This window comes from Mobula hypostoma, chromosome X1, assembly GCF_963921235.1.
Source record: "Mobula hypostoma chromosome X1, sMobHyp1.1, whole genome shotgun sequence".
NCBI lineage: Eukaryota > Metazoa > Chordata > Chondrichthyes > Myliobatiformes > Myliobatidae > Mobula > Mobula hypostoma.
Window position 1 is genome coordinate 64,749,548 of NC_086128.1, and position 24,466 is coordinate 64,774,013.

At 51.3% G+C, this 24,466-nt stretch overlaps 1 protein-coding gene across 4 annotated transcripts in view; it reads right to left on the reverse strand.

Moving 5' to 3' along the window:
* nfe2l1b (nfe2 like bZIP transcription factor 1b) overlaps positions 1–16,782 on the reverse strand; it is a 106,114-nt gene extending 89,332 nt beyond the window's left edge. Inside the window, exon 1 of one of the 4 annotated variants that reach the window (XM_063037046.1) lies at positions 16,197–16,782. In XM_063037046.1, coding sequence (XP_062893116.1) covers positions 16,197–16,703 — 507 coding nt within the window. In that variant the 5' untranslated portion in view covers positions 16,704–16,782. The remainder of the gene's footprint in view (positions 1–16,196) is intronic. The other 3 variants (XM_063037048.1, XM_063037045.1, XM_063037047.1) reach the window with 3 other exon arrangements.
* Positions 16,783–24,466: the final 7,684 nt, after the last annotated feature.

A 24,466-nucleotide genomic window follows, 5' to 3' on the forward strand; every position in this document is an offset into this window, starting at 1 on the left:
ATCCTTTTTTAAAAGTCCTGACGAAGGGTCTCGGCCTGAAACGTCGACTGCGCCTCTTCCTATAGATGCTGCTTGGCCTGCTGCGTTCACCAGCAACTTTGATGTATGTTGCTTGAATTTCCAGCATCTGCAGAATTCCTATTGTTTGCGTTTAAATTCCCCTCTCCCTCCCCCTTTTCCCAACCATGATTCCCCTCTCCCTCCCCCTTTTCCCAACCATAATTCCCATCTCCCTTCCCCTTTTCCCAACCATGATTCCCCTCTCCCTTCCCCCTTTCCCAACCATGATTCCCCTCTCCCTCCCCCTTTTCCCAACCATGATTCCCCTCTCCCTCCCCCTTTTCCCAACCATGATTCCCCTCTGCCTTCCCCTTTTCCCAACCATGATTCCCCTCTCCCTGCCCCTTTTCCCAACCATGATTCCCCTCTCCCTTCCCCTTTTCCCAACAGTGATTCCCATCTCCCTTCCCCCTTTCCCAACCATGATTCCCCTCTCCCTCCCCCTTTTCCCAACCATGATTCCCCTCTCCCTCCCCCTTTTCCCAACCATGATTCCCCTCTCCCTCCCCCTTTTCCCAACCATGATTCCCCTCTGCCTTCCCCTTTTCCCAACCATGATTCCCCTCTGCCTTCCCCTTTTCCCAACCATGATTCCCCTCTGCCTTCCCCTTTTCCCAACCATGATTCCCCTCTCCCTTCCCCTTTTCCCAACCATGATTCCCCTCTCCCTGCCCCACCTTCCCACTCTCAGTCCACAATAGAGACCCAGATCAGAATCAGGTTTATCATCACTCACATATGTCATGAAATTTGTTTTTTTTTGCGGTAGCAGTACAGTGCAATGCACAAAATTACCACAGTACTGCGAGGAAAAGTCTTAGACACCCTCGCCGTATGTGCCTGAGACTGCTGCACAACAGCCTATGTACTTTCAGTGAACTTTGTGTTCACGTAGGTCAAAATAAAACTGTTAAGCCCACTCCAATCTTCCTGTACTACACGCACAGACCATTAGGTCAGAGTTCTGCAAATAGATGTCCAAGTATTTTTTAAAGAACAAAAAGAGGGTTTCTCTACTTTAAGGGATGAACTTCCTGACCCCTCCACCCCTTCCCGGCTGAAAAGATTTGCCCAAACCTCATTTTAAAGCAACTCCACCACGGACCCGGATGTAGCCAAACCCGACTGCGGGGGGGAAGAGAGATATCGGGTGTAGCGTGAGCAACCACAGTACAGGTCCGACCAGGAAGATGATAAAGCAGAAGTGAGGTGGTGGTGGTGGGGGTCACATTTCTGTTAGCGGCCAACCAGCTGGATAACCAGCCCGAGGCCAATGGTTGGGATCCATGGTATGAGAAAGGTTGGGACACCGAGTGAGACGGTAACACAGAGCACGGAGGTGAGCATCGAAGCCCTCGGAATAAAACACCGTTGAGGGCGCCGTGAACTCCCAGGCCCAGATGCAAGGAGGAAGAGATCTGCGTACAGGGTTGGCAACCCCGTCCCGTGAAAACCCAGAGCTACAGAAACACCAACGGCAGCCCCACAGGCCCTCTAGGAGAAGGCGTCTCTTCGAACCTACACCCGGAGACAATTTGCAAGACCGGCCCAGAACAGAGGACGCTGACAAGCTGCTGTTTGCTGGATACTAGACTTCCTGTCAGATTGCCGGCAGGTGGTAAGAGTGGGCTCCCTCACCTCTGCCCCCCTGACCCTCAACACAGGTGCCCCTCAGGGCTGTGTCCTAAGCCCCCCTCCTTTACTCTCTGAATACCCATGACTGTGTGGCAACCCACAGCTCCAACATGCCAATTAAATTTGCTGATGACACTACAATGATTGGCCTAATCTTAAATAATAATGAGCTAGCCTACAGAAAAGAAGTCATCACCCTGACACAGTGGTGCCAAGGAAACAAAGGAGCTGGTTGTGGACTACAGGAGGAATGGAGACCAGCTAACCCCTATTGGGGTTGAGAGAGTGAACAGCTTCAAGTTCCTCAGCATGAACATCACCGAGGATCTCACGTGGTCTGTACACACCGGCTCTCTGGTGAAAAAGGCACAAACAGCACCTCTTTCACCTCAGATGGTTGAAGAAGTTTGGTATGGACCCCCAAATTCTAAGAACTTTCTACCGGGGTACGATTGAGAGCATCCTGACTGGCTGCATCACTGCTGGTACGGAAACTGTACCTCCCTCAATCGCAGAACTCTGCAGAGAGTGGTGCGGACAGCCCAGTGCATCTGCAGATGTGAACTTCCCACTATTCGGGACATTTACAAATTCAGGTGTGTAAAAAGGGCCAGAAGGATCACTGGGGACCCAAGTCACCCCAACCACAAACTGTTCCAGCTGCTACCATCCGGGAAACGGTACCGCAGCATAAAAGCCAGGACCAACAGGCTCCGGGACAGCTTCTTCCACCAGGCCATCCGACTGATTAATTCATGCTGATACAACAGTATTTCTATGTAATGTTGACTTGTCCTGTTGTTCATACTATTTATTACAAATTACTATAAATTGCACATTTAGACAGACGTAACAAAGATTTTTTACTCCTCATGTATGTAAAGGAGACAAGTAATAAAGTCAATTCAATTTCAGTAGGGGAGATGGACTTAAGAATATTTAAAGCGAATGATTCAGAGGATCAAGTCGGCCTGGACTCAAGGCTCCTTTACTACGGAGGGTAACAGATTGACGCTGAACTGGTCTGGTTAAGTCTGCAGATTGCTTGGGCAATGTTCGAAGGAGAGTTTAGAGCACGAGGGAATAGGTTTGTCTTATTTTTTATTTACAAATATAATTGAACATGACGCAATTGCCCACAGCAACCATATCTGCCCCGTCACATGGCCATCAGAAGGCACGACACTGTCTGACTGCAGTCAGGTCAGCCTCCCCTTGTGACCGGCACAGCTGCTGCGGGAAGCTCGACTGGAATCCAATGCTGCTCACATTCTTTCCTGAAGCCCGGCTTGGAAATAACACGATTATTTATAGCATCCTTTGGCAGGGAACAGGAATGAATAAACAGGCAGCGAGCAACTAAGCCGCCTCTTCTCTCTTCTCCTCACCTGCCTTTCACCTTCCCCCTGGTGTCTCGCCTCCCCTCCCATCAGATTCCTTCTTCTCCGGAATTCTCCTTGTCCACCAAATCACCTCCCAGCCTCTTACTTCATCCCCCTCTCCAACCTGGCTTCATCTATCAGCTTCTAGCCTCCCTCCTCTCTCCCCACCCACCTTCCCAAAAACCTTTCTGGCATCTCCAAGTCCTGATGAAGGGTCTCAGGCCAAAACACACACACACTTTTTTCCTCTTTCTTCCATGGCCTCTGTCTTTTACACCAATCAACTTCCCAGCTCTTTGCTTCATCCCTCCCCCTCCGAGTTCCACCTGGCATTTCGGCCCAAAATGTCAACTGTACTCCCCTCCACCCCCCGCCCCCACCGCTCCATAGATGCTGCCTGGCCTGCTGAGTTCCTCCAGAATTTTGTGCGTGCTGCTCAGATTTCCAGCACCTGCAGATTCTCTCTTGTCTCCGTTTAAATGTTATTTCCTTTGGAGCAGAACAATTAATTACCTGCAACACACACAAAGAATGCTGGTGGACGCAGCAGGCCAGGCAGCATCTCTAGGAAGAGGTACAGCCGACGTTTCGGGCCGCGACCCTTCGTTGGGACTAACTGAAGGAAGAGCTAGTGAGAGATTTGAAAGTGGGAGTGGGAGGGGGAGATCCAAAATGATAGGAGAAGACAGGAGGGGGAGGGATGGAGCCAAGAGCTGGACAGGTGATTGGCAAAAGGGATATGAGAGGATCATGGGACAGGAGGTTTGGGGAGAAGGAAAAGGGGGATGGGGGGAACCCAGAGGATGGGCAAGGGGTATAGTCAGAGGGACAGAGGGAGAAAAAGGAGAGACAGAGAGAGAGAGAATATAAATAAATAACGGATGGGGTACGAGGGGGAGGTGGGGCATTAGCGGAAGTTTGAGAAGTCAATGTTCATCTGTAATTAATTACCTGCTAGTTTTTTTTATATAAATAATTTTTTAAAACATTTATACGTAAATGCTTAGCATGTTTCCTAGTGGTCACAGTATGTATAAGCAATTGCTCAGTGTATTAGCCTAGTGGTAGCAGTTCTTTGCAGCATTCTGAAGTGTCCTAGAACCTTCTCTGCCTTATTTGGAAAGGGACGAAGGGCCTCCTACAACTTATTTCCACAGATGCTGCCTGACCCAATGAGATCGCCCAGCATCTGCTACTCTGGATTTCCAGCCATTGCAGAATCCCTCGCGTTTACACTAGAACGATCGGCAAAAGTCAGAGGTAGTCAGAGCACTGGTTCCATTTCTGAGCTCGAGAAGTGATATCGGTAGAAAGCACAAAAACAAGAGAAGGCAATGGAGTCGGAAAATTTACGTTTGTAAGTGGTGCAGTGGAACAGTCTGAACCGGTGCAGTACGAGTGAAAAACAGGTAAGCCAGCAAGGACAAACAAAGCATGACAGAGCCTCTACTTTCTTAGAGGTCAGCACAGATTCATCTCCATCACCATGTGCCATGTCATATGACATTGACAATCACAGTCTTTCCATGACCATGATCGCTCTCGACAAATCTTTTTCCGACAGAAGTGGTTTGCCATCGCCTTCTTCTGGGCAGTGTCGTTTGAAAGACAGGTGACCCCCCCAGCCACTATCAATATTTTCTAGATTGTCTATTTGGTGTTAGTGGTCACATAATTAGGACTGGTGACATGCACCAGCTGCTCATACGACCATCAGGCTTCAAGTGACCCTGATTGGGGGGCTTATCAGGTGCTACACCTTGTCCAAGGGTGACCTGCAGACTAACGGAGGGAAGGAGGGCCTCGCACCTCCTCTGGTAGGGACGCATCTCCATCTCGCCATGTAAACAAGGGATCCCACCTTGGGGTCTGCAGACCTCTTGCTTAGTGGCATATGAAAAAGATTGGGAACCCCGCAATAAATAAAACGGATCATGTCACCGAAAAAGAGGTCTCAATGGATGAAGTGTCAAGCACCCTGCAGGTTGCATTACCGCCTGGACTAGAAACGCCAGTGCCCAGGAACGGAAAAGTCTACAGAACATGGTGGATAAACCCCAGCCCATCACAGGAAAACCATTCAGCACATTTACATAGAGCACTGCCATCAGGAAGGAGGTACAGGAGCCTCAGGACCCACACCACCAGGTTCAGGAACAGTTATTACCCCCTCAGCCATCAGGAAGGGGGTACAGGAGCCTCAGGACCCACACCACCAGGTTCAGGAACAGTTATTACCCCCTCAACCATCAGGAAGTGGGTACAGGAGCCTCAGGACCCACACCACCAGGTTCAGGAACAGTTATTATCCCCTCAGCCATCAGGAAGGAGGTACAGGAGCCTCAGGACTCACACCACCAGGTTCAGGAACAGTTATTACCCCTCAACCATCAGGAAGGAGGTACAGGAGCCTCAGGACTCACACCACCAGGTTCAGGAACAGTTATTACCCCCTCAGCCATCAGGAAGGGGGTACAGGAGCCTCAGGACCCACACCACCAGGTTCAGGGACAATTATTACCCCTCAACCATCAGGAAGGAGGTACAGGAGCCTCAGGACCCACACCACCAGGATCAGGAACAGTTATTACCCCACAAACATCAGGCTCCTGAATAAAAGGGAATAACTACACTCACTTGCCCCCATCATTGAAATGCTCCCACGACCAATGACTACTTCAAGGACTCTATCTCATGTTCTCATTATTTATTGCTATTTATTTATATTTGCAGAGTTTGTTTCCTTCTGCACGCTGGTTAATCTTTCATTGATCCTGTTATAGTTTCTATTCTATAGATTTATGGAAAATGAATCTCCAGGTTGTATACGGTGACATATGTACTTTGATAATAAAATTTACTTTGCATCTTGAACTTTGAGAAAGCAGGAACTGGGTATTAAATAGGAGTGATCAGATATGATATAACTAATGGCAGAGCACTGCCAAATGCATTACTAACTTCTACATTTCTATCTGAAAGGAGATCGGCAAAAACAATGGCATCGTTTCCCACAAAAGCATTTGGGAGGTACAAGACACTCCGAGGATAGGCACATGAAAGATATGTGAAAGGCACGCCTTCCCTCCGCTAGCCTGCAGTTCACCCTCGTAGCACCTGCTTAGCCCCCCGATCAGGGTCGGGTGAAACCATGGGAGCAGGTGGTGGACGGTCGTACCAGCAGCCGGTGCAGATCACAAGTCCTGGTGATGCGACCACTGACACCAGGCAGACAATCTCTGCAGAGTATTGATAATGGCTGGGGGGTCACCCACCTTGTGAAGTCACTGCCCAGAAGAACGCGATGGCAAACCACTTCTGTTAGAAAAATTTGCCAAGGACAATCATGGAAAGACGGTGATCGGCCACGTCTTACAACGTAATAAACGAACGAACCACATTACTGCGAGCTCCATCACATCAAGAGATTTACCAGCGGAAATTATTTCAGGGACACCCTCCTCAAAAAAGTTAACATCCTCCAGGACTATACACACTATATGCTGGAGGAACTCAGCAGGTCAGGCAGCAAATACGAAAATGAATGAACAGTTGACGTTTCGGGCCAAGACCTTACATCAGGACTGGAAGCGGGAGTTCGCCAGAATAAAAAAAAGGGGTGGGGTTGGTGGGGGAGGGGTTGGAGGATAGCTAGGTGATAGAAGAAGAAGAAATCTGTCAGAAGAGTGGACCATGGGAGAAAGGGAAGGAGAGACACTAGGGGGATGGTAGAGAGGCCAGGGCTCATGGGAACTCAGGGCCAAGACTGACTGAAGTTGTGGAGAGATTCCAAGGAAGATCTGACACCTCCAACAGAAGGACGTACCGGATACAGCAGTGGCAGCAAGCAAACTTCCCCGAAGAAATTCACTTCGCCAATCAAAGTCCATTTATGGCAGGACTCTGCAGATGCCCTGGGGACTTACAATCCTTTCAAAGCCCGCAGAGCAGAGTGAGTGCTTATCAAGGGTAAATCTGATTTGCCATTTGCCGTGGTGTGTTGGCACAACATTAAAAGAAAATCCAATAAGGAAGTAGATAAAATTGAAGTTAAAGGTTAGAGATAATGGAATAAAATGTGAACACATTGACGTTTGATGTACTGTGCAAAAGTCACATACCTATAGCTAGGGTACCCAAAACTTTTTCACAGTACAGTAATTTTATGTATTGTACTGTACTATTGCTGCAAAGCCAAAAAACAAATTTCATGAGATGCGTGAGTGATGATAAACCTGATTCTGATCTGGGTCTCTATTGTGGACTGGGAGCGGGAAGGGGAGGCAGGGAGAGGGGAATCACGGTTGGGAAAAGGAGGAGGGGAGGGGGAATCACGGTTGGGAAAAGGGGGAGGGAGAGGGGAATCACGGTTGGGAAAAGGGGGAGGGAGAGGGGAATCACGGTTGGGAAAAGGGGGAGGGAGAGGGGAATCACGGTTGGGAAAAGGGGGAGGGAGAGGGGAATCACGGTTGGGAAAAGGGGGAGGGAGAGGGGAATCACGGTTGGGAAAAGGGGGAGGGAGAGGGGAATCACGCTTGGGAAAAGGGGGAGGGAAAAGGGGGAGGGAGAGGGGAATCACGCTTGGGAAAAGGGGGAGGGAGAGGGGAATCACGGTTGGGAAAAGGGGGAGGGAGAGGGGAATCACGGTTGGGAAAAGGGGGAGGGAGAGGGGAATCACGGTTGGGAAAAGGGGGAGGGAGAGGGGAATCACGGTTGGGAAAAGGGGGAGGGAGAGGGGAATCACGGTTGGGAAAAGGGGGAGGGAGAGGGGAATCACGGTTGGGAAAGGGGGAGGGAGAGGGGAAACACGGTTGGGAAAGGGGGAGGGAGAGGGGAATCACGGTTGGGAAAGGGGGAGGGAGAGGGGAATCACGGTTGGGAAAGGGGGAGGGAGAGGGGAATCACGGTTGGGAAAGGGGGAGGGAGAGGGGAATCACGGTTGGGAAAAGGGGGAGGGAGAGGGGAATCACGGTTGGGAAAGGGGGAGGGAGAGGGGAATCACGGTTGGGAAAGGGGGAGGGAGAGGGGAATCACGGTTGGGAAAAGGGGAGGGAGAGGGGAATCACGGTTGGGAAAAGGGGAGGGAGAGGGGAATCACGGTTGGGAAAAGGGGAGGGAGAGGGGAATCACAGTTGGGAAAAGGGGAGGGAGAGGGGAATCACGGTTGGGAAAAGGGGGAGGGAGGGGGGAATCACGGTTGGGAAAAGGGGGAGGGAGAGGGGAATCACGGTTGGGAAAAGGGGGAGGGAGAGGGGAATCACGGTTGGGAAAGGGGGAGGGAGAGGGGAATCACGGTTGGGAAAAGGGGGAGGGAGAGGGGAATCACGGTTGGGAAAAGGGGGAGGGAGAGGGGAATCACGGTTGGGAAAGGGGGAGGGAGAGGGGAATCACGGTTGGGAAAGGGGGAGGGAGAGGGGAATCACGGTTGGGAAAAGGGGGAGGGAGAGGGGAATCACGGTTGGGAAAAGGGGGAGGGAGAGGGGAATCACGGTTGGGAAAAGGGGGAGGGAGAGGGGAATCACGGTTGGGAAAAGGGGGAGGGAGAGGGGAATCACGGTTGGGAAAAGGGGGAGGGAGAGGGGAATCACGCTTGGGAAAAGGGGTTGGGAAAAGGGGGAGGGAGAGGGGAATCACGGTTGGGAAAAGGGGGAGGGAGAGGGGAATCACGGTTGGGAAAAGGGGGAGGGAGAGGGGAATCACGGTTGGGAAAGGGGGAGGGAGAGGGGAATCACGGTTGGGAAAGGGGGAGGGAGAGGGGAATCACGGTTGGGAAAGGGGGGAGGGAGAGGGGAATCACGGTTGGGAAAAGGGGGAGGGAGAGGGGAATCACGCTTGGGAAAAGGGGGAGGGAGAGGGGAATCACGGTTGGGAAAAGGGGGAGGGAGAGGGGAATCACGGTTGGGAAAAGGGGAGGGAGAGGGGAATCACGGTTGGGAAAAGGGGAGGGAGAGGGGAATCACGGTTGGGAAAAGGGGGAGGGAGAGGGGAATCACGGTTGGGAAAAGGGGGAGGGAGAGGGGAATCACGGTTGGGAAAAGGGGGAGGGAGAGGGGAATCACGGTTGGGAAAAGGGGGAGGGAGAGGGGAATCACGGTTGGGAAAAGGGGGAGGGAGAGGGGAATCACGGTTGGGAAAAGGGGGAGGGAGAGGGGAATCACGCTTGGGAAAAGGGGGAGGGAGAGGGGAATCACGCTTGGGAAAAGGGGGAGGGAGAGGGGAATCACGCTTGGGAAAAGGGGGAGGGAGAGGGGAATCACGGTTGCGAAAAGGGGGAGGGAGAGGGGAATCACGGTTGGGAAAAGGGGGAGGGAGAGAGGAATCACGGTTGGGAAAAGGGGAGGGAGAGGGGAATCACGGTTGGGAAAAGGGGGAGGGAGAGAGGAATCACGGTTGGGAAAAGGGGAAGGGAGAGGGGAATCACGGTTGGGAAAAGGGGAGGGAGAGGGGAATCATGGTTGGGAAAAGGGGAGGGAGAGGGGAATCACGGTTGGGAAAAGGGGAGGGAGAGGGGAATCACGGTTGGGAAAAGGGGAGGGAGAGGGGAATCATGGTTGGGAAAAGGGGAGGGAGAGGTGACGGGGTGGGAAGCACTACAGAAACATTCTGTAAATGATCACTAAACCAATTGTTTGGTATCAGATGACCTTGCCTGGCATCTCAGGGCTGGGCGTGTCTGCCCCCGCCCCTAGCACTCCTCCTCTGCCACCTGTTCCTCACCCCTCCCACGGTGCCCCACCCTCACCACTCCCAACATCCTTTGCTCCCTCCAGGCTTACAAACTCACTCTCTGCTCTACATTGACAAATATAGTACTCTTGGGTATATGTACATACTTAGATATAATGGACACATAAGATATATTAAAGGCACCCGTTAGTCTTGCGAGATCATGGATCCGCGCCTGGAATGTTCTCACTCTCCAGGACCTAGGCCTGGGCGAGGTTGTATGGAAGACCGGCAGTTGCCCATGCTGCAGGTCTCCCCTCTCCACGACACCGATGTTGTCCAAGGGAAGGGCATTAGGACCCATACAGCTTGGCACTGGTGTCGTCGCAGAGCAACGTGTGGTTAAGTGCCTTGCTCAAGGACACAACACACTGCCTCGGCTGAGGCTCGAACTCACAACCCTCAGGTCGTTAGTCGAATGCCTTAACCATTTGGCCACATGCCCACACAAGATAGATAGATAGATAGATAGATAGATAGATATATATATATATATTACATAAGATATATATTTTACATATATATACACACACACACATACAAACAGCATCTAAAGAGTTTACTTTACTGTCGCCCAACAATTGATAGTCGAGCGTACAAACACAGCGATATTTGTTTCCGCGCTTCACGCTGAGTTTACAGTTCAGTGATGGAGATAACAGATGGGCTTGGGGGCTATCTAGAATGGTTGATCAGATTAATCACCTGGGGGGAAAAGAAACTTCCAAAGTGGGGTGAAGTTTATAAGTTTAATAGTCCTCTATTGATTCCCATAATGGAGCATTCGGAGGAGGTAGTTTGAAGGGTGGGGTGTGCCCACGTTGATTTTTTCCTGTCCTAGACAGACAGACAGACAGACAGACAGACACACACGTCCAGCAGTAACGATACACTGCAGCCAATGGCCAACATTTGCAGCAGCTTTTGTGTATTATGTGAGGATATCATGGGGGGAGCACAGAGAATTTTATTTTTGCAGAGAGGAGAGTAAGCAGACAACGGCAAAGAGCGGCGTCGTGGTCACCCCCTACTGGAGCGCGTGGCCACACCTCTGGGCTGCCCCCACCCCAGCAAATCCTCAGACGGCTCTGCCCTTTGATGTGGACGGTGCATTTCGCCGCAAACCCAAACGGGAATCCAATCTGAAACTAAACCTCGGGTGGAACGGGGGGAGGATGGGCGAGCTTTACATTATTTAGGGAGCGAGGTCGCGGGACCGGGCCCTCAGAGCTGCACCGATTTAACCGGAGCCCCAATTCCGGGACAATTTAAAACCACCGTCGAGCCTGCTAACCCGCAGGTCTCTGGACTGTGAGGGGAAACTGCGGCGCCCCACGTGCGCACAGGAAGGAACCTGCTTACGGAGGACAGCGGAGTTGACCTTTGAACTCCGACCACCCCCCCCCCGCACCCCGAGCTGTAATAGGGTCGCACCGACTGTGACATTCACCGGTCGTGGCCGGCTGCCGCGCACGCTCTACGTCCGTGCCAGGTTGGGCACCGAGCCTGCAACGGCCTCGTCTTTGAAAAAACAAAACAACTTACAAATGCTCGAGAGACGGCAAGGTCGCCACCCGATGAGCGGGGGAGAGCAGCTGCACAGTTATTGCGACTAACTTTGGTCTTTTTGGGGCGGGGGGGGGAGAGCTACAGGGCAAACAGGAAGGAACAAACAAACTCCTTGCAGAGGACACCGGAATGGAATTCCGAAGCTCCCAGCTCCAGTTCAGGGAACTGAATTGCAGTTTCACTTTCTTGTCGAGATGGCATTATGCCAGAACCCACAGTGACAGGGCTGGCGCTTAATGGACACATCAGACCCTGCAGTTTCAGTGTTCCCTCCTTGCCTTCAAGGAGAAGCTAACGACTTCCATTTGGCAAAGGCCCAGCCCGGCCCTAAAGCCAGCAACCCAACAACACACCGCCCGCGGGCACAGATTGTGCTCTGCGGGGACATGTTTTGAAATATCTTCAGTACACCGCCCGAGACACGGGCCCAAGAGGTGAACGAGTACAAGCCCAGTTGACAGCGGGCTGCACTGAACACAGACGTCAACGTGACACACCGTCGCGACCGGCTGTGCGACAGAAAAAATCCAAGTACAAGTACGTCCAGAGATTGACCCGAGGAATGAAAGGGCAAACAGATGGGCGGGGGGGGGGCGACAGAGGGCCCTGGGGCCGTACTCACTGGAGTTTAGAAGAATGTAGGGGATCTTACTGAAAACTGTCGAATAGTGAAGGAGCGAGATAGATGTGGAGAAGACTAGAGGAAACCGATAGAGTGGATGTGGAGAGTATGTTTCCTATAGTGGGGGCGTCTAGGACCAGAGGACACAGATAGAGTGGATGTGGAGAGGATGTTTCCTACAGTGGGGGAGTCTAGGACCAGAGGACACAGATAGAGTGGATGTGGAGAGGATGTTTCCTATAGTGGGGCAGTCTAGGACCAGAGGACACAGATAGAGTGGATGTGGAGAGGATGTTTCCTATAGTGGGGGAGTCTAGGACTAGAGGACACAGATAGAGTGGATGTGGAGAGGATGTTTCCTATCATGGGGGGAGTCTAGGACCAGAGGACACAGATAGAGTAGATGTGGAGAGGATGTTTCCTATAGTGGGGGAGTCTAGGACCAGAGGACACAGATAGAGTGGATATGGAGAGGATGTTTCCTATGGTGGGGGAGTCTAGGACCAGAGGGCACAGATAGAGTGGATGTGGAGAGGATGTTTCCTACAGTGGGGGAGTCTAGGACCAGAGGTCACAGATAGAGTGGATGTGGGGAGGATGGTTCCTATAGTGGGGGAGTCTAGGACCAGAGGACACAGATAGAGTGGATGTGGAGAGGATGTTTCCTATAGTGGGGTGAGTCTAGGACCAGAGGACACAGATAGAGTGGATGTGGAGAGGATGTTTCCTATAGTGGGGGAATCCTGGGCACAGACCCAAAATAGAGGGACATCCATTTAGAACGGAGATGAGGAGCAATTTCTGTAGCCAGAGGGCTGTAAATCTGTGGGATTCATTTTCCACATCTGTGGAGGCCAAGGTATGTTTAGAGTTGATGCGGAGAGGATCTTTCGACAGCGGGGGAGTCTCAGACCAGAGGGCACAGCCTCAGCCTAGAATGATGTCCCTTAACAACAGAGATGAGGGCTCTCCTTAGCCAGAGAGTGGTGAATCTACAGGCTGCAGTGGTGTGGTCAAGTCAATGGGTATGTTTAAAGCAGCGGTTCATGTGCTCCTGAAACATAGAAGGTTCGGGGGGGGTGGGGGGGGGAACTTGATAGAGGTGTTTAAAATTATGAGGGGGATTGATAGAGTTGACGTGGATAGGTTTTTTCCATTGAGACTGAGGGAGATTCAAACAAGAGGACATGAGTTGAGAGTTAAAGGACAAAAGTTTAGGGGTAACATGAGGGGGAACTTCTTTACTCAGAGAGTGGTGGCTGTGTGGAACGAGCTTCCAGCAGAAGTGGTTGAGGCAGGTTCGATGTTGTCTAAAAAATTAAAGTTAAATTGGATAGATATATGGACAGGAAAGGAATGGAGGGTTATGGGCTGAGTGCAGGTCGGTGGGACTAGGTGAGAGTAAGAGTTCAGCACGGACTAGAAGGGCCGAGGTGGCCTGTTTCTGTGCTGTAATTGTTATGCGGTTATATGGTAATAGTCAGGACGTCAAAGGTTATGGACAGAAAGCAGAAGAATGGGGTTGGGGGGGCTAGTAAATCAGCCACGATGAAATGGCAGAGCAGACTCGATGGGCTGAATGGCCTGATTCTGCTCCTGTACCTGTTCTTATGATCGGGGAACTGGGTTAAAGGTACGCTGCGGTAAAAATGTAAACGTCGCCACCCATTCGACAACAATCCAGACTCGTTGCACTGTAGAACAACAAACTGGTAAAGTCCCAAGCCTCTCCCCATATCATCCCACAGAATAGGGCATTTTATTGGGTTCTTTATCTTGTGCTGTATCAAAGCCACACCAGATACAAGTTATACATGGATATCAACTGCACTTTGTCAACGTGTTACCTTACTGTAAATCACAGCCAGCAGAAAGCCTGCAAGATGCTGGAAACCCAGAGCAACGCAGACGCAAAGTGCTGGGGGGAATTCAGCAGGCCAGGCGGCATCAGTGGTCCTCGACCTTTCTCACCCAACCTGGCTTCAGTTAGCCTCTTGCCCCACCCCTTCTTTCAATTCAGTTTTCCCTCCCAGTCCTGATGACGGGCCTTGGCCCAAAACGTTGACGGTTTTACTCTTTTCCGTAGATGCTGCGTGGCCTGCTGAGCTCTGTGTGTGTGTCTGTGTCTGTGCGTGTGTGCCTGTCTGTGAGTCTGTGTGTCTGTGTGTGTGTATGAGCGTGTGTGTATGAGCGTGTGTGTATGAGCGTGAGTCTGTGCGTGAGTCTGTGTCTGTGTGTGAGTCTGTGTGTCTGTGTGAGTCTGTGTGACTGTGCCTGTGTGTGTGTCTGTGTCTGTCTGTGCCTCTGTGTGTGCGTGTGTGTGAGTGAGTGTGTGTGAGAGTGTGTGAGAGAGTGAGTGTGTGTGTGTGAGAGTGTGTGTGTGAGTGAGTGTGTGTGTGAGTGTGAGTGAGTGTGTGTGAGAGTGAGTGTGTGTGTGAGTGTGTGTGAGAGTGAGAGTGTGTGTGTGTGAGAGTGAGTGTGTGTGTGTGAGAGAGTGTGTGAGTGTGTGTGTGTGTGAGAGTGTGTGTGTGTGAGTGAGTGAGAGTGAGAGTGAGAGAGTGAGTGTGTGAGAGAGAGAGTGTGTGAGTGAGAGAGTGAGAGAGTGAGAGAGTGAGAGAGTGAGAGAGTGAGAGAGTGAGAGAGTGAGAGAGTGAGAGAGTGAGAGAGTGAGAGAGTGAGAGAGTGAGAGAGTGAGAGAGTGAGAGAGTGAGAGAGTGAGAGAGTGAGAGAGTGAGAGAGTGAGAGAGTGAGAGAGTGAGAGAGTGAGTGAGTGAGTGAGTGTGTCGCTTGATCTTGCGTGCGTGTTTTTTTTTGTGCTGCATCGGATCTGGAGCAACAATTAATTCGTTCTCTCTTCCACTTGTGCTGTGGTAATGGCATTAAACAATCTTAAATCTTCCAAGACAATAAGATCTATTACATCACATATCAATACAGTATATTGATTTCCCAAAAAAAATAACTCTCCCCTGCATCCTTATTCTTAACAGTAACATATTAAAAACGTTCCACTCCATTAGGGGAAGTAATGAACAGTTGGCACATTTGCCAAAAGGCCATTTTCTGCCCAGCAGAGTACAGTAGCAACTGCTTAATCCAAAAAGCCTCCTCAGATGATTCAACCACGATGCTAACTGAACAACAATCAGCACACAAAAAGCACAGGAGACCGTGCAGACGCTGGAAACCCAGAGCCACGCTCAGAAACGCTGGAGGAACGCCGCGTCCGACCTTTCGGGCGGAGACCCTGTAACCAAGCCCACTGCAAACCGGGTTCAGCAAAGATGCCAGAACGCCAGACACTCGCATCTTGTTCGCAAACCGCATCACAGCCTCAATCTTTGCACTTTTGAACTACAGTCTCTCTAAGAATCCACCTTCTCAAACCTCAAAGTGGCTGGATTGTCGAGTTAGGCTGTCCTGTCACTCATGGCTTTTGCAGACGTTTTGGGCAGCAATCTTTCTTTTTCTGAAAAGCAAGACCCTCCCTGTGGGGGACAGGGGCGCCCAGCCTTTTTAAAGGGGTCCGTGGATCCCCCTGAACTGGAGCATCACTTGTCAACCGATGGGAGGCTTGCTTCAACTGGTAGCTAGTTAGCAAGACACTAGAGGACAAGAGATCAGAATCAGGCCATTTGGCCCATCGAGTCTGCTCTGCCATTTCATCAATTTCCCCCTCCTCCCCAAACTCCTGCCTTCTCCCTGACTAATCAAGCAGCTATCAATCCTCTGCCTTAAATACACCCATCAAGCAAGGATCTAGCTCCCCCACTGATGGTCCCAAGCCCAGCTGCGAAAGGGGAGGGGGGGCGGCGGCTGGGTTTAGAAAAAAGATACACTTGTATCTTTTTCTGTTGTTTGTATCTTTTTCTGTTGTTTTGTATCTTTTTCTGTTTAGAAGAAGATACAAACAACAACAAGCTATAAAGACCTCAATCAAGGGGGGAGGAAGATGGCTACACCTGGAGTCATTATGAAAAGACAGAGCTCTACTGTGGGCGGTGTATGCCCCAGTGTGCGGATGGAAAGATCTCCCAACTTCTCTAGCATCCAGGATAGAACTAAGTGAAGTGGACGGGGGCACACCTGCAGATCGAAAGCAGTACATTTTAAAAATAAAACAAGTTGCAAATTTTATTTGTGGATAGGTCAAAAGGGGGGTACTGGGCGGAGGGGAGGGGAATGGAATGGGGTTGAAATACCTCCTTGGTCAGCTCGCTGCTGATGGGCAATCCAACAGCCCCCAGGGGCTCCTCCAGCTGCTCGGCGGGCGAGCCATTGTCCCTGCCGCTGCTCTCGGCCACCGCCGCCTCACTCACGCTGCCCGGGTTGTCCAAGGGCAGGGCGGGCTGCGAGGCCGCCACCGAGCTGTCGGCCTCCCGGCCGCCGTGGACCAGCCAGGCACTGAGCTCGGTGCTGGGCACCAGCAGCCGGTCGAGGCCGCGGACGTCGTTGAGCAGCAGCCGGCGCGCCGTGAAGTAGTAGTCCAAGTCCACGCTCTTGGGGTGAAGGTCGTAGCCGCCCAGGCTGTTGCGCCAGTTGTGGAACTGGGTCTGGGTGTAGGCCGAGCTCTGGCCCAGGATGATCTCCCGCAGCGGGGGCAGCTGCGCGTTCAGGTACGAGTCGACGTCCAGCCGCACGCCCATCAGGCTCAGCAGGATGGTGAACTGGATTAGCCCCTCGGTGAAGTACTTCTTCAGGGGCAGCATCTTCGGGCCGAGGAGCGGGCCTGGGGTGGGGTAGGGTGGGGGGCCCCTCCCACCGCTTCCCGCAAAGGCACAAAGAAAACCCCGGGCTTCCTTCACACACGCACCACCCCCCCCCCTTCTTTTAGTCTGCCCCCCGAAATCTGCCGCCTGGAAGCCGGGAGGCCTTCAATGGAGACCCCCCCCCCTGCCCCGGTCTGGGGCCCGTAGACACACACAGAGAGAAAGCAATCAGTCGCAAGGCCCCGAGCCTCGGGCTCTGTGTCTGTGCCCGCGGTGTTGTGGTCGCGTATTTGTTGTTGTGTGTATGAGAGAGTCCAGACGCTCCGCTCCTCACAAACGTGTCCGCCGGAGTCGCCGCCGCCACTTCCTCATCCTGCCTCCGGCCCGCCGGACTGACGCGGCGCCCGGCCAATGGTCCGGCGCCGCGTCATATCGGGCGTGGCCGCCCCACTCCCAGCGGGCCAATCAGCCGCCGGCGGTGAGGGAGGGAAAACAGATGGGAATAGAGGGGGAGGCGTGGCCCTGTTGCTATGCGGCAAGCCGGTCTAGGCCACGCCCCTCCCCGGTTGGGGGGGAGGAGGGGCGTTGTCGGCGTCGCTCCTCGTGACGTGAGTTGTCAGTGAAATGGTTCGGGTGGGCCGATGGTTAAAGTTTCTCCTCCTTGCCCCGCTCCCTCACACACCCACACCCACACACACACACAGCTTGCAGGCCGATGTATAGATTTAGATAGCCCGCTCCGCACTCCCCACCCGCCCCGGTGTTTGCAGACACCACACGACGGCGTCCACCCCGCCCGCCGTCCACGGGCCCCCACCATGACTTGCACTTCTGCGGCGCATGCGTGTTGAGGGGGGAGGGGGAGGGGGAGGGTGGGGGTCGTCCGTCGAGTCGTCACGTGGAAAGGCGGCGCCATCTTGGAGAGGGGCAATCAAGACGTTGCCACGCACAGGAAAAAGTGTCGCTCGGGTCAATGGCCAACCGCGCATCCCATCAGCATCACCAGTGTCACATGACCAGATTTACGAGAGAAAAATATATAAATGGAGCATTAAATTGCGTACAATATTTATGAGGAAGAACACAGTTAGAATAAACAAGCAAAGTCCATTAAGCCAGACATCCCACCTCTCCCGGAAGTTCCGGGAGTCTCCCACATATTGATACCGGCTCCCTGATGCCCACAAATTATACACAATATCCCGGAAATCAATTTTTTTGAGAGCAAGCAAGAGAGCGCGAGATCGAGAGAGAGAGAGAGAGCACGCGCCATGGCAGAGTGCTCCAAAAAAAGAAAATATAAAACGTACGTCACCCCAGACTACCCTAAACTGTACCCCTGCCTAATAGGGGTCAAAAATAATGACAGTGTTGTTCACTGCACTGTTTGCAACAGTGACTTTTCTATTGCCCATAGTGGGTTAAGACTGTAAAAGACATGTTGAGGTGAGTTTAACAGGTGTCATTCGTTCATTGGCATAGCTAGCGTTATTTAAGCTAGCTGGCTAGCTGCTAAGGAGCAGACATCCCAACTCTCCCGGAAGTTCCAAGAGTCTCCCACAAATTGATGGTGCTACCTCCCCGAAATGACTTTTTGCAGGGTGGGATGTCTGAGTAAATTTGATTACAGTATCTGAGTGCATAGGTGTCCATTGTAGTTCAAAGTGAATCAATCTACATGTATGTCGCCTTGAGATTTGGTTTCCTGTGGGCATTCACAGCAAATCTCGAGAATAGTAACTTCGACAGGATCAGTGAAAGATCAACCAGAGTGCAGAAGTCTGTGCTAAGGCAAATATAAATAAGTGCCAATAAATAACGAGAACTTGAGATTAGAGAGTCCTTAAAGTGAGATTGTTGGTTGTGGGAACATCTCAGTGCTGGGGAGGCAGGTGTGAGTCCTGAGGCTCCTGTACCTCCTTCCCGATGATTGAAGGGTAATAACTGTTCCTGAACCAGGTGGTGTGGGACCCGAGGCTCCTATACCTCCTTCCCGATGATTGAGGGGTAATAACTGTTCCTGAACCTGGTGGTGTGGGTCCTGACGCTCCTGTACCTCCTTCCTGATGGTTGAAGGGTAATGACTGTTCCTGAACCAGGTGGTGTGGGACCCGAGGCTCCTATACCTCCTTCCCGATGATTGAGGGGTAATAACTGTTCCTGAACCTGGTGGTGTGGGTCCTGAGGCTCCTGTACCTCCTTCCTGATGGTTGAGGGGTAATAACTGTTCCTGAACCTGGTGGTGTGGGTCCTGAGGCTTCTGTACGTCCTTCCTGATGGTTGAGGGGTAATAACTGACCCTGAACCTGGTGGTGTGGGTCCTGAGGCTCCTGTACCTCCTTCCTGATGGTTGAGGGTAATAACTGTTCCTGAACCTGGTGGTGTGGGTCCTGAGGCTCCTGTACCTCCTTCCTGATGGTTGAGGGGTAATAACTGTTCCTGAACCTGGTGGTGTGGGTCCTGAGGCTCCTGTACCTTCTACCTGATGGCAGCAGCGAGAAGGGAGCATGGACTGGGTGGTGGGGATCTCTGATGATGAATTCTGCTTTCCTATGATGCTTCCAGCACTTTGAGCCGCACTGCCTAGCAACCCCTGCTTTAGGGAGTGTAATTTATTTCTTTTTACTGGACACTTGGAGGTGTATTATACATACATACATGATTTTTAATACTGAGTCAGACCCGGAGTATCAATTATTTTGTTCTCCTTTACACTTGTGTGCTGGAAATGACGCTTGTCGAGGTTGAGTTGCTTCCACAGAGTAGCCTTAAGATTAATTCCATTGATGCTTCTGAAGGCTCAAGGCTCATGTGGTGGGAGCCTCATAAAATGTTAGACTCTACTGCCACAACAACTGTTGATGGCAAGTACAAAACAGTACACTGCTCAAGGTTCAAGATTGATTATTGTCTGTTGCAAGTAAAGCCCTCTCCCCACCACTGAGCACATCGAGAAGGCGTCAGGTCACTTTTTATTGTCATTTCAACCGTGACTGCTGGTACAGAACATTTCTAAAGAAATTCGGCCTGTCCCCTAAAGCCCTCACTAATTTTTATAGATGCACCGTAGAAAGCATTCTTCTAGGGTGCATCACAACCTGGTATGGAAGTTGTCCTGTCCAAGACCGGAGGAAGCTGCAGAAGATCGTGAACACGGCCCAGCACATCACACAAACCAATCTTCCATCCGTGGACTCACTTTACACCGCACGCTGTCGGAGCAGTGCTGCCGGGATAATCAAGGACACGACCCACCCAGCCAACACACTTTTCGTCCCTCTTCCCTCCGGGAGAAGGCTCAGGAGCTTGAAGACTCGTACGGCCAGATTTGGGAACAGCTTCTTTCCAACTGTGATAAGACTGCTGAACGGATCCTGACGCGGATCTGGGCCGTACCCTCCAAATATCCGGACCTGCCTCTCGGTTTTTTTTTTGCACTACCTTACTTTCCATTTTTCTATTTTCTATTTATGATTTATAATTTAAATTTTTAGTATTTACTATTGATTTGTAATCCGGAGAGCGGGAAGCGCAGAATCAAGTATCGCTGTGATGATTGTACGTTCTAGTATCAATTGTTTGGCGACAATAAAGTATAAAGTATAAAGTATATAAAGTAGTAAAAATGAGGCAACGTTTTCCAGGACCATGGTGCTACATGAAACAATACAAAAACTACGCTGAACTACGTAAAACAACACAAACACTACACTAGACTACAGTCCTATCCAGGACTGCATAAAGTGCACAACACAGTGCAGGCACTACAATAAATAATAATAAATAATAAACAAGACAATAGGCACAGTAGAGGGAAGTAGGTTGGTGTCAGTCCAGGCTCTGGGTATTGAGGAGTCTGATGGCTTGGGAGCAGAAACTGTTACACAGTCTGGTCGTGAGAGCCTGAATACTTCGGTGCCTTTTTCCACATGGCAGGAGGGAGAAGAGTGCTGTCATAGGAAAGCAGCATCCATCATCAGGAACCCCACCACCCAGGACATGCTCACTTTTCCCTGCTGCCATGGGCAAAAAAAACAAACAGGAGCCTCAGGACCCACACCACCAGGTTCAGGAACAGTTATTACCTCTCAATCATCAGGAAGGAGGTACAGGAGCCTCAGGACCCACACCACCAGGTTCAGGAACAGTTATTACCCCTCAACCATCAGGAAGGAGGTACAGGATCCTCAGAACCCACACCACCAGATTCAGGGACAGTTATCACCCCTCAACCATCAGGAAGGAGGTACAGGAGCCTCAGGACTCACACCACCAGGTTCAGGAACAGTTATTACCCCTCAACCATCAGGAAGGAGGTACAGGAGCCTCAGGACCCACACCACCAGGTTCAGGAACAGTTATTACCCCTCAACCATCAGGAAGGAGGTACAGGAGCCTCAGGACCCACACCACCAGGTTCAGGAACAGTTATTACCCGTCAACCATCAGGAAGGAGGTACAGGACCCTCAGGACCCACACCACCAGGTTCAGGAACAGTTATTACCCCTCAACCATCGGGAAGGAGGTACAGGAGCCTCAGGACTCACACCACCAGGTTCAGGAACAGTTATTACCCCTCAACCATCAGGAAGGAGGTACAGGAGCCTCAGGACCCACACCACCAGGTTCAGGAACAGTTATTACCCCTCAACCATCGGGAAGGAGGTACAGGAGCCTCAGGACCCACAACACCAGGTTCAGGGACAGTTATTACCCCTCAACCATCGGGAAGGAGGTACAGGAGCCTCAGGACCCACAACACCAGGTTCAGGAACAGTTATTACCCCTCAACCATCAGGAAGGAGGTACAGGACCCTCAGGACCCACACCACCAGGTTCAGGAACAGTTATTACCCCTCAACCATCGGGAAGGAGGTACAGGAGCCTCAGGACCCACACCACCAGGTTCAGGGACAGTTATTACCCCTCAACCATCAGGGAGGAGGTACAGGAGCCTCAGGACCCACACCACCAGGTTCAGGGACAGTTATTACCCCTCAACCATCAGGGAGGAGGTACAGGAGCCTCAGGACCCACACCACCAGGTTCAGGAACAGTTATTACCAGGGGTGCAGTGCTAGCTGGTGCACACCGGATCATGTCTGGCACCTCTTTAAGCAAAAAGCCAAAATATACATGCTAATTAATTAGGTGCCGCCCAGGGTGATTTGAGTATCTCAGAAGCTGCTGATCTCCCAGGATTTTTACACTCAACAGACTCTGGAGTTTACAAAGAATGGTGCGAAAAACAAAAAAAAAATCTGGCGAGTGGATTTAGCAAGATATTTTCACTCACAGAACAGCCACACACTAGATTTTTTTCTTGTTTTTGTTGTGTGTGTGTGTGTGTGTGTGTGTGTGTGTGTGTGTGTGTGTGTGTAGGTTGGTGTCAGACTGGACCCTGACAATTGAGGAGTCTAATGGCTCGGGGGAAGGAACTGTTGCACTGTCTGGTCGTGAGAGCCCGAATGCTTCCGTGCCTTTTGCCAGATGGCAGGAGGGAGAAGAGTTTGTGTGAGGGGCGCGTGGAGTCCTTCACAAAATGCTGTTAGCTTTGCAGATGCAGCATTCAAACCCCAATCTCAGAAGGAGGATGCAGGACGAACAGCTGAGGAAAACCGAGGGCTCCTCGAACATGGAGGTTCGATATTTCACTCCTGGACGAGCAGTCCTGGGGACTGCCAATAGGCTGGTCCTGGACTTATTTCCTGCCATAATTTACATATTACTGTTTAACTATTTATGGTTTTATTGCTATTTAATTATTTATGGTGCAACAGTAACGACAACCAATTTCCCCCAGGATCAATAAAGTATGACTATGACTTACAAAATGTAATAAAGTGGGAGGGGAAAAGAATTTACCAGAAGGCGAATTCAATGTCCTGGAGGATACCTGGAAGGACTGTAAGGAGTTGCTGCTCCAGCCTGTAGGTGGCCCTCTCTTGGCACAAAAATGAGGCCTACCGACACAATGAGGGGGAAATTGGTTTTCGTTACAGTTGCACCATAAATAATAAATAGTAATAAAACCATAAATAGTTAAACAGTAATATGTAAATTATGCCAGTAAATGATGAAATAAGTCCAGGACCAGCTTATTGGCTCAGGGTGTCTGACCCTCCAGGGGAGGAGTTGTAAAGTTTGATGGCCACAGGCAGGAATGACTTCCTATGACGCTCTGTGTTGCATCTCGGTGGAATGAGTCTCTGGCTGAATGTACTCCTGTGCCCACCCAGTACATTATGTAGTGGATGGGAGACATTGTCCAAGATGGCATGCAACTTGGACAGCATCCTCTTTTCAGACACCACCGTCAGAGAGTCCAGTTCCATCCCCACAACATCACTGGCCTTACCAATGAGTTTGTTGATTCTGTTGGTGTCTGCTACCCTCAGTCTGCTGCCCCAGCACACAACAGCAAACATGATAGCACTGGCCACCACAGACTCGTAGAACATCCTCAGCATCATCCGGCAGATGTTAAGGGACCTCAGTCTCCTCAGGAAATAGAGACGGCTCTGACCCTACTTGTAGACAGCCTCAGTGTTCTTCGACCAGTCCAGTTTATTGTCAATTTGTATCCCCAGGTATTTGTAATCCTCCACCATGTCCGCACTGACCCCCTGGATGGAAACAGGGGTCACCAGTACCTTAGCTCTCCTCAGGTCTACCACCAGCTCCTTAGTCTTTTTCACAATAAGCTGCAGATAATTTTGCTCACACCATGTGACAAAGTTTCCTACCGTAGCCCTGTACTCAGCCTTATCTCCCTTGCTAATGCATCCAACCATGGCAGAGTCATTAGAAACCTTCTGAAGATGACAAGACTCTGTGCAGTAGTTGAAGTCCGAGGTGTAAATGGTGAAGAGAAGGGAGAAGAGAAAGGAAGAATTGTGGGCAGAAGTTCTTGAGCTGTTTGACTTGTTTTGTGAAGTTCCAGTTATGAAGTGGACAGAGAGTTTGGACAGCGATGGTCTCAGTCCTATTCACAGACGAATGCAGGGACTCACCCGAAACATCGACCACCTAATCCCCAGCGTGGGCGCTGCCTATCACCTCCCTGCTTCCCCTCCCCGACCCCTTTATCTTTCCCCTTACTGGTTTTTCACCTGGAACCTACCAGCCTTCTCCTTCCCCGCCTCCTCCACCTTCTTTATAGGGGCTCTGCCCCTTCCCTCTACAGTCCTGACGAAGGGCTCCGGCCCGAAACGTCGACTGATCGTTTCCATGGATGCTGCCCGACCTGCTGAGTTCCTCCAGCGTGTTGTGAGCGTTGCATTGAGGCCAAGGTCTTGGCTCTTATTGATTAGAGGGAATTATTGATTTGAGGGGTGATAGTATGATGTAGTCCATGAAGAGCATCCTGATGTCTGCATCTTCACCGTCCAGAGATGTTCCAGGACCGAGGGAAGAACCAGTGAAACGGTATCTGCCGTTGACCCGTTGTGTCGGTAGGCGAATTGGAGTGGATCCAAGCCATTCCCCAGGGAGGAACTGATGTGTTTCGTCGCCAGCCTCTCAAAGCACTTCGTCACGGTGGACGGAAGCGCGACTGGGTGATAATCGTTGACGCGGGTCGGGGCGTTATTCTCCGGCAACGGCGCAGTTGAAACCTGCTTGAAGCAGGTGGGTAGCCCGGACTGCCGGAGTGAGAGGTTAAAGGTATCGGTGAGCACTCTGGCGCAGGTCTTTAGTACTCAGCCGGGTACCCCATCCGGGCAGGATGCTTTCCGTGGGTTCAACCTTCTGAAGAATGCTC